Below are 11,180 nucleotides of genomic sequence, written 5' to 3'. Positions count from 1 at the left end.
CCTCTTTTGGTGTTTCCTGATGGCAGCGGTTGCTGTTCCACCATAGTTCCAGGGCTGCCACCAGGCATGCAAGGAGAAGGCCCACAGCAAGGATGCAGAACACGCCAGCAAAACTGTGTAGTTTCAGGGACTTGCCATCTGTCTGAGCACTTGTGTGACTATTCAGGTCACAGCGACCCATACGTGGCCACCATTTTTGTTTGAGAACATCCAAGTCACCAGTATCCTGTAGCTCCAGGATCCTGAAAGATAAGATCAAAAATGGTCATTAACAGTGGAAAATGACACTGAGTACCTAATTATTTTTTATGCTAAAGTTGTGTTTCTTATCTAATTTTAGCATGGCTGGAGGAGGGTGACTACTACAAACAGTGGTAGGATTAATACTGCTGCCACCGTCATCTCCATAGTCACCACCATCAGCAGCAACTTCACCATTATCACCACCACACCACCACCACCACCACCACCACCAAATGCAACACAATCACCTTCTTCGTTGCTACCACCATCATTATTACTGTTAACATTATTATCTTTATAAATTAATTAATTATAATTCATACCCCTTTGCTCTGTGGTTAGGAAAAAAAAAGTCATTGGAATTACCCATAAAACTGGGCAGTTCCAATATTATCATGATGATTAATGCTATTTCCCAGAATTCACTATCCAGTTCTGGGCCAGAAATCTTGCCAAATGTCAAACAGAATAGCAATCAAATTCTCAGACTCTGGGACATATCAATAGCCTTTGAAAAGAATCACATCCCTGCCATATTTTTTTTTCATGGCTATACAAACTCTCTTGATAAGATGCCAACATGCAGGGCTCCTGGCACTCAGAAGCCCTTATATTCCTCAATTAATCATTTGGCATTTTAACCTTTAACAACTAAATATTTAATCTAATAAACACCAACTATTTGTAATGAACTGCAGATACAAAGAGAAATTTTTTTTTTTAAAAAGTATTTGCTGTCTTGAACTCTTATGTTTCTGAGATTGGGAACCACATCTCTTTCAAAAGGATTTATTCTTAGAACCCAGAAAAGATATTTTGATATGCATGGGTACACTTTCAACCTGGTGATGGCTGGGCTTCTTTATTGTAGGAAAAGTAATTGCACATGTAACCATTACCACATGTAACATTAAACCCCTACTTAACCATTGGTGAGTGGGTCACTGTGTCCACAATTAGCTAAATGCTGGCATAAAGGGGAAATGTTGGTGTCCTTCCTCTTAGACATCTTTTCCCTACAAAGGTGATGAAGTCAAATTGTGAATTCTCTATCTGGAAGTCTGGATCCACAGAAAGAATCTGGATGGGATTGAAAATTGGAGGGAGTGTTGTTTACCTTTGCTCTTATCTTTGTCATTCAGCTTGCATTATGGTCTTGGAACTCCTTCAATTCCATTGCATTCAATTAAAAACAATGATTAAGATCATAAGCTGTGGTAACCACCAGGAGCACAGATACAAAATTCAACAGTCTCTGCCCTTTAAGTGCTTATCTTCTAGAGGATGAATATAACGTGGATCTAAGTATATAAATGCATATCTACACAAAGGAATGAAAAGCAATAACCAGGAGCACATATTAACACCTGAGCGATTCAGGAAGAGTCATAAGAAGAAAATGGCAACTGATTTCTGCTTTGAAGGAATCTAGAGATTCTAAAAGGCAAAAAAAAAAATGAGGAAGAAACATATTGTAAATTTTGGTGAGAAGAAACAGACAGAGGAAGGAGTTAGAATGTCTTCTAGTAGGCACAATTGCCCCCCAGCCTACCAAGTGTGACTGGGTTGTATGCTACAGGAAGGAAAGTAATATGAAGTAGGTGGGAGCTCTAATGCAGTTGGGGGAGTGAGGTCAGAGGAAGAGTTCTTGACAAAATCCTTTCCTGCCTTAGTTTCTTTTCTACTCTTCTTTTCCCATAAGTCACATGTCCTTCTTCCCAGTCTGAAGTGCAGTGGACTTTTGGAGGCCACCCTGTTGTAACCCCAAACAATCTCATCTAACCCATCTCCTTGTAATATGGCTGTGTTCATGGATCTGCACTGCAGAATGAGAGAAGTCTCTACGAATAAGCAGTGAGTTTTCCTTATGTCTGTTTTTTGACTGTAAAAGTATATGATTTACACCCACATATCGTTGGTGGTTGGTTTCAGGTTGCCATTAGCAGCATATTTCCCCTGAGTCCCAAATTGTGTGATTAACTGGGCAGCTTTAATGCTGAACTATATAAATGAGTCTCATAAACACGGATTAGGGACTGCTGTACATTTACATAGAAAATGACTGACATTTACTCTCTCTCGCTCTGACATTAATTAAACATTTGTTTCAAGGACTGAGTAGTTGCTGGCAATTACTATTCCAGTTTTCTTTCATCATTGTACTGAATTCAGAAACACCCAATGCTTCATAGAAGAATGCACATTCAATCATCAATTCATTACAGAGAGAATGAGACAGAGACAGAAATCAAATGTGAGGGGCCATCTTGGTAAAGTACGGCAACTTCTGCAGAATAGACTGGAACAGAGAGTAAGGGCAGTAAAATGAACAAATTTTCTGAGAGCTGTGGGCCACCACCAATAAATTATAAAATTAATTGAAATTCATCATCGTCATCATCATCATTATAATTGGTAGGCCATTAGACAATGCTCTATTGTTTTCTAGAGTTCCCTAAATCCTATCATAATAATCAAAGTCATGATTAAAAACATAAATGTGCTTTGTATTACCACTCAGCATCAGAGGCAAGAGATGTGAGCAAGACTGAGGTTACCATCCTTTATAGTCAGAGCTATAATTAGCGTGTGGTGATTAGGGCAATGGCCTAAGCCAATAGAATTTAGAAGGAATAATACTTTAACATAGGAACCCCTTTGGGAGCTGGAGAGTACTATAGCAATGAATCTCTTTTGGTACTCCATGATTTTCGTCCTGCTTACTTTTGTTAATTTTACATTTTGAATTACAAAGTTGATTTATATTTTATGTTATTTGCCCCAGATGAGTCTAAGTTTAGTGCAGCTTAACCAATGTGTCAAAACACATAGTTAAAATTCTTTGTATATTGAAGTAGTTAGGTAGATAGTGGATACAACACTGAACTTGGAACTGGGAAAACCTGAGTTCAAATTCTAACTCAGAAATTTGCTAGCTGTGTTACCCTGACCAAGCCAAGCAATCTTTCAGCCTCAGTTTTCTCATATGTAAAATGCAGATAATAAAAGTGTCTGTCTCACAGTGTTGCTGTGGTGATTAAATGAGATGATTCATTAAAGTACTTTATAAATCTTAAAGTTCTACATAAAAGTAGTTTAATAGTAGTAATAGTTGTAGTAGTAGGAACAGGAACAGCAGCAGTAGCAGCAGCAGTAGTAGTAATAGTATTTATTACTGGTTGCATAGAACCTGTTCATAGAAAAAAAAATCTAATCTACAAAATGTTACTCTCTTCTTGTCTCAGGACCTCATGTAGACACTATTGTCATATAACCATGGGTAGTCAGAAAGAACAATGGTTTGTGTATGGTGGTGGGGTGGGGGTGGCAAGAGACAAAAAAAAAAAAACAAGAATATTACATTCCTGGAAACATACTATGCACTTAATAACCTAATGAATGCTTGCTGATTCTTTGATGGATTGAGCCAGTATGGGCCAGTGCTTTTACCATGGATTCCTGGCACCTCAGCTATAGCCTATATTCATTATCATGTACAGTCTTTGAGGATAGTATTTATTACTGCTTTTGTATCCTTGGTGCCCATTACATCATAACTGATTAATAAATGCTTATTAAGTAAATGAAGAGTTTTCACCAGCCCCTGTTTATTCCTTACATTTCAGTTCAGTTCAGCATCCTTTTAAGTACTTGCCTTTGTGGTCAGAAGACCAGGGTTTCTGTCCTACCCTTGCTATATACTTTATGTCAGTCACCTTAGGGAAGTCAATTCAACTCTCTGGTTTTTAATTGTACCTTATTAAGTGAAGGGGGGAGGGAATACTTGATATCTAGTGTCCTTTTCTAACTTTAAACCCATAAACATAGCATTGTGCAAATACTCCTCATGTCCCTAGATCATTAATCTAGGAGAGGTTTTATTCTTTACATTTCAATACACAAAAAATCTTCATCAACCTTAGTAATCTTTATGTTTCCAGAAACATCCAACCCAGTGCTTTGTGTAATGGTAAGTTTGCAAAAAAGAAAGAAAGAAAAAAAAGTTAAATGAATTTCTTTTTGACCAGAGTGTAGAATACCCTTCTCATTTAGCAAGCGGTGTGTAGATATGTACATGCCTATATAAGGACTTGTGTTCTCTCTTGGAGAGGAATCAAATATAGTTCATTAAAAGAAGAGAAAAAAATTCTTCACATTTCAGTTCATAGAGTGTATGTTGATGAGTAATTCATTACTTCTTTTCTTAGGGGCAGCCTGCCTGATCTCCAAGTCAATGAGACCTGTGTTATTGTCTAGTTTGTTTCCTCCTTGAAGGTGTCTCAGTCTCCAGCACTCATCAGAGGCTTCTCACCAACTCTACTTCTTTTTCTTTTCATCTCTTCAAATAAATCTAAGAGGAAACCACAAATATGACAATACCCAGAATTTTCTTTTTTTTTTTGGCTTCTATGGTAATGTCTTTTCATGTGTTTTAAGCAGGCTAATTTGCATCTACTCCTTAGATGCCATGATGCCCTTCACTGGGAAGAGAACAGTGTGGTTCTTTCATTGTGCTTTTGGAAGCCAGTAGAAAGTAGTAGGGAAAATAATGACATCTAGTACTGGGGAATGAAGGGGTCAATGTAGATTTAGAAAGGAATATCATTATCCCCATTTCAACATGAAGATCACTTTACTTATAAATATACTAAGTACAAGAAAAAGAGAATAGCTAAAAACTCAGGGGTTAATAGGGGAAATACATGGTTTAATCCATAAAGGCAAATAGAAAAGGATGAAGAATACTAAAAGAAAGCCAATGAATATGAAGGACATCATTCCAAATTTCCCTTAATCTAGGCAGCTACTAAATATGGTGAGAATGATCTGGTTTTTATCTCATGTCCTTTCATACATCTACCCTTCACCTACCAATCCTGGAGCAAAGAGAAGGGAAAGTTAAGCTATGATTTAAATAATCCAGTCCACAAATGAGATGTACAATCTTAACATCGACCATCACCTTAACATTGACCATCAAAGCAGGGACACCTTGTAAGATTTCTCATTGAGATCAATGCCTTCCATATCACAGTTTCATCAAAGATAAAATGGATACAAAGGCTACGGCTCCCTCCTCATGCTATTTTGTAACATCGGGAATCATCAACTGGAAAGTTTCTGAGAATCTACAAGCCCAAATTACTAGCCCAGCAACCATTCCTACCATGTCATACTGGCCAACCCTCCTCCCTTATCAATGTCCAAGTTACCTCTGAGAAAAGAGGTCCCTGTAGGGGCTGCCATGCTGAAGTGCTATGCCATAGCCCTTACTGCTGATACTGTTGCCAATGACGGTCACTGAGCAATCATCATCTGTCAGGGCTGCATATTCCACCACGGCAACATCCCACAGAAATGCATAATTTCCTTTCTTTGCCTGAAAAAAAAACAAACAAAACAAAACAGACATGAAATCATGTAGGACTGGCTATCCAAGTGGGAGAAGTAGCTGTCTGTGTGCTGTAATATGAGGAACACAAGTAGATTCTGCCTAGTGAGGAATATCTTCAACTAGACAACCAAGGTCCTTCCCTTCATAAATGGCCTAACATTTTCTCCATTATATAACCTCCTGGAGTAAGATACTAAATGTAGGACTTTGGATCTACCAGTTCTCATTTAGAAATTAAACCTCTGCTTTCATCAATATAAAGAATATCCTAATGAGGAAAATACTCAGGAATAAAGTCCATGGAAAAGGAAAGAAAAGGAGGGAAGGGGAGTTAATGTCTCCTCTAACTCTTTCCCTTTACCATACCATCTGGAAATGAACACTAAAGCTCTAAAACAATATTAAGATGTTATAAGGACAGTGCTTTTTAAGCCCCAAATCACCATATGAACATAAGCTCTTGTCATTATTATTAACTTTCTTTTGCTACCATTTTACATCTGAGGAAACTGAGGGTTTGAATCTTGGCCACGTTTCATTCTTCTGGTGTGACATTGGGCATTTTATTTAATCTTTCTGATACTCAGTTTCCTTATTTGTAAAATGAGAGGCTTAGATTAAATGATTGCTTTCAGCTCTGAGAGCAAGTAGATGGTGAAGTGGATAGAGTGACATGTCTGGAGTCAGAAAGACACATCTTCTTGAGTTCAAATCTTGCCTCAGATATTACTAGCTGTGTAACCTTAGGCAAGTCACTTAACTCTGTTTCAGTTTCCTCTTCTGTAAAGTAAGCTGGAGAAGGAAGTGCCAAACCAGTCAGCATCTTTGCCAAGAAAACCCCATATGGGATAAAGATTTGGGCATGACTGAAAAATGACTGATAACAACTCAGCTCCAAATCTGTAAACCTATAAAATTATGAATAACTATAAATCATATTTAATCTTAGTAAAAAAAAAAAGAATTATCAACAGGTGAAGCTAGTCTTTTCCCCTCTTTACCTTACTTTCCCTTTTCAAACATTACTTTAGGTGAATCTACTCCTTCTACCAGTCAGTCTAACATCCAGTAAAAGACCTCTCCTATCCTATCAGGAGCTGTCAAAATCATACAATCCCCACAACCCCAGTTATTCCTGCCATTCCCTTTTTCTTATTCTGCTGAGATCAGGTTCTTTGTACTTTCAAAGGTGAGAATTAAACATAAGGTACTCTGATTAACTAACCCATAGCAAAATAATGATAATAGTAATAATAAGAACTAATCACAGGGCTCAGCATAAGGACTGTACCTGTAATTTCTTGATCTAAGGAACTCCCTGATAAGAAAAAAAAATTCCTTCTATCCATAGAGGTTTGCAAATTCTCTGAAGTATACAGTCTTAAGCAGGGGTTCCTGACTCTTAGTTCAAGAAGTCTTGACCCTGCCTGTCATAAGTTTGGCAAGGGAAGGGGGAGGGAGTCTATGAATTTGAAAGGTAAAAATATGTCTTTATTTTCTCTAACCTGTAACTTAAGGGTTTTTTTTCAATTTTAATGAAAACAATGAAATAATATTGAAGATGCAGATCATAGGATTCATTACACTGACAAAGTAGTCCATGGTGTCAATACCTTGTCTAAGACAATTTCCTAGAGCAGTGTGAGATTACATTAAGTGACTTTTGCAGGATTATATAGTCAGTATGTGCCAGGAATGGGATGGATCTTCCTGTCCCTAAGTCTAGCTATCGTTTTTATTATAATATACTGTGATAATAATAATAATAATAATAATAATAATAATAATAATAATAAATAATAATACCACTGGAATTAAAATAAAGAAGCAGTAGGATGATGACTTGTTCCCAGATTATTTCAATCTGAAATTCCAACAAATAGAAAATGAGAACAAAAGCAAGTCACATTTATACATGATTTTACACTTCTCAAATCACTTCCCTCACAACCCTGTTAAGTAGATAGTGTAAGTTACCCCTGTATTCATCTTTACCCTTCCATGCTAACACAGTACCTTTAGATGAATTCAGACCATGTAGTTGGTATAATGTGGCTGAAAAGACATTCTCAAACCACAGATCTACCACGATTGGGAGCATAGGATTTGTCACAGAAAGGGAAAGCCACATGATTTGTAAATAAAGAATTAGGGTTTGAATCTTAAATTTCTTGTGCCGGGTGGCCTCTGAGCTCTGACTTATATCTTAGATTATACAATTCTTTAGATTCAAAGTAGGAATTTGATTCTTGACAAGGATGGAGGCTGTCTTTGGTATTTTGTTTTGTTAGGCCCTTCTAAGGTTTTAAGAGAAATCTTTTTTTGTGTGTTTGACAAATACAGTAAGTCTAGAGAATGGCCTACATAACCCTGGCTAAGTCACTACCCCTTCTGAGTTTCAATTTCTTCATTTATAAGGGGTTGAATTAGATGGCCTATGAAGTCCTTTCTAGTTCAAACCTATTTTTCTATGACCTGACCTGAGACCTAAATTCTTTGATGGTAGGTCCTTGTAACCCACACTTTGCAATAGTGACTAACCCATTACCAGGAATAGATAAGCATTTAGTAACCAGTTCATGGAGATGAGCTTCTGAAAGGATTCAGAGTAAGAATTACCAGGCATCACAAAAAGAGTGTCTTGGCTCAACTGCCATTTTTTTTCTACAAGCACTCATTATTGCTTTTCTATTTTCTTTCCATTTTCAAGGGTAGAATGTAAAGGAGAGAAGAAATAGTGGTGAGAAGAAGGGGCAGGCAGACTCTGAGCTGATTTCTGGGAAGCCCACAGAGATTACTAAAAAGGACAAAAAATTAGTGACCTGATGGAAGTTTCCTTAGAAATGGATGTCTTTAACTACTTGTTCTTCCTTGATTTGCACTAAACAGACATTTTGAAGATTTTTCATCCACATTGTTTCAGGCTGGTATTAACTGATTGAGCTTCTGCCATTACTGCTGGGTACCAATGTTGAGATGCCAGCCATAGTTGGATGCAGGCCACCAGGGAAGAATGAAAGCTACTTAACTTGGCACAATATGAAATAATTTATCTGAATAGAGAAGCGTAAGGTGAAACAGCTTCTTGTCATGGACAGCTTTACTCGAACACAGAGATCATGCAATGGCCAAGAGATGCAAGGCAGATTTTAGCTCAGTATAATCAATCAAGAAAGCAAACAAACAACAAGCATTTATTACATATTTACTATGTTCCAGGCGCAGTGCTAAATGCCATGGGATACAAATATAAAAAGAAAACAATTAAATATTCCCAACAGAGAAGTGAGGGATAAAAAATGCAGAATGAGGCTCATATTTTTGGACATGGCCATTATGGGAATTAGTTTTGCTTGAGTATGCATATTGGCTACTGGGGTTATGTGTTTGTTATTTTCAAGGGTAAGGATGGGAGGAGAAAATAAATGCTTATTATTTGAGAAAACAAAGTAAAATTGAATTAAACTATATATAAAAGCAAAATGGCTATTCACTAGAGATAACAGGTCCCTCATTAGCAGTATTCAATTTAGTACTGGGTGGCAAATTATTAAGATCCTCTGATGTGATTTTTGGTCAGGTACAGATTGGGTTTTGAGATAATAATGAAACTACATAGGACTAGACAGGGTTTCAAAGTCCTTCTTGTTTTTATATTGTTTGATGATGTTAGATTTTAAAAAGAAAAATATTATTTACCATATTTTGTTTGTTTGCTTGTTTCTAATTATTTAAGGGATATATTACTGGGTCTGGTAACTACACTGAGCCTGGCATAACAGATGGATGGTGCAGTGTAATGCAAATACACAGGGCTCCTAGGCATGGGTTAGTACTTTTGAAATATGTCATCAATGTAGGTTTCTTCATCAGGAAACAATGCCCACTAGAGAATTAATTTCCTCTGAGAAATGTCAAGGATCACAACCTTTAATTTGCTGCCCTGGCAAGAATGCTGAGTTTCAAGTTGAAGGATCTGGGTTAAAATTCTTTCAGTTTTTGGGTAACTTACTGAATCTCTGGTGACTTCAGTGTTCTCGTTTGTAAAAATGAGCCCTCTGGAGTAGATGGTCTCCAAGTTTCCTTCTATATTGCTGTTATCTTGCAAGGCATCATTTCATACTGTTTCACCAAATTATCCTGAAGGTCAAAATTGCAATCGATATAAAATGTCAAACCTAATGAACACAGGCCTCTCCTGCTGGTTCATATAGGGGTATGTGAAAATATAAGAAGGAACAAGAAAGCATTGCTAAGTGTAAGAAAGTCTTAGATGAGAGCCTGAAAAACTTTGGGGTAGAGGGAGGATTTTAATTGCTATATATTCAATCCTGTCTCCTCTCTTCAGTCTCTGGACTTTTCCACCTTTTGTCTCACAGCCTCCTTCTTCTGGAGATGGATGTTGCTGTCCTGTGGCCTTCTCTTCAAATTGGTGAGTCTTAGGACCCAGATTTCATGAGGTGCCTGATATAAATTCAATTCAGTCCTTGCTTACGTCTTCACTCTGTGGACTCTGCATCTTCATCAGAAACCTTTCTTATTCCACCTTATGTACTGTCTTCTGTCATTGGAAGGTAAGATCCTTGAGGTTGGAATATTGTTTTTCTTGTATTTGTATTCCCACAACTTATCAGAGGCTTGACATATGTTCAGTGCTGAAGAAATATTCTGCTTATCTCTATCTCTCCACCTGTATCTCTATCACCATCAATGGATCATCTATCCATTATCAATTAAAAATAAGGATTTTCAGAGGCAAAATATATATTTAGCAAGTGAATAGCTGGCTAAAACATTGGTGTCTGAGAACCATGATACCATTATCCGTTAGAACTCTCTTTTGCCTCAAATTATTTTATTTTAACTTATCTCTTTACATGTTATGTTTTCCGGTAGAATATAAACTTATGAAAAACAGGAATTATTTATATCCCCAGCATCTAGCAGAATGCTTTGCCCACAGTAAGTTTCAAATCATCATATGCCTAATTAAATTAGAGGCAGTGTGGTATAATGGATAAGGGTGCTTTCATTTGAGTCAAGAAGATCTAGGTTTAAATTCTACCTCATTCATTTACTAGCTGTGTGAGTCTGGGTGTGTCATTAAACTTCTCTGGACCTCATTTTATCTATCTGTAAAAAGCGGGGCATGGACTAGATTACCTCTAATGTTCTTCCAGTTATAAATTGATAGTCTTTTTAATTGAATTGAATGGAATGGAATTTGCATTTATGGGTTGGTGAAATAATAGAGGAACTATGGTTTCCAGGCCAGAGATAAAGCACAACCTAACAGAAGAGGCAGCATGATATAATATATGCTGGGCTTAGAGTTATGAGTTCCAGTCACTAGTCTGACATTAATTAGCTATGTGACCATAGGTAAGATACCTTCTCTGAGCCTTAGTTCTTCATCTTCCAAATAGCATGTGTGGCTACATTACAAGGTTGTTGTATCAAACAACTTAAGACATTTAAAGTATTTTACCAATAATACAGTTCCATATAAATTAATTGTTATTTGTTACTATTATTGTTGACA

At 37.0% G+C, this 11,180-nt stretch overlaps 1 protein-coding gene across 3 annotated transcripts in view; it reads right to left on the bottom strand.

The window, feature by feature from the left end:
* Positions 1-11,180, bottom strand: part of GRID1 (glutamate ionotropic receptor delta type subunit 1) — a 1,087,219-nt gene that overhangs the window by 16,603 nt on the left and 1,059,436 nt on the right. For all 3 annotated transcript variants that reach the window (XM_020994606.2, XM_078150776.1, XM_078150775.1), the window contains exons 14-15: positions 5,457-5,623; positions 2-242 (exon numbers count right to left, since the gene is read on the bottom strand). In XM_020994606.2, the coding sequence (XP_020850265.1) occupies positions 2-242; positions 5,457-5,623 (408 nt within the window). The remainder of the gene's footprint in view (position 1; positions 243-5,456; positions 5,624-11,180) is intronic.

Source organism: Phascolarctos cinereus, unplaced genomic scaffold (genome assembly GCF_003287225.1).
Source record: "Phascolarctos cinereus isolate Bilbo 61053 unplaced genomic scaffold, phaCin_HiC Scaffold_3;HRSCAF=262, whole genome shotgun sequence".
Taxonomy (NCBI): domain Eukaryota; kingdom Metazoa; phylum Chordata; class Mammalia; order Diprotodontia; family Phascolarctidae; genus Phascolarctos; species Phascolarctos cinereus.
Note: the sequence above shows the minus strand (reverse complement) of the source record. Positions and strands in the feature narration are given on the sequence as shown.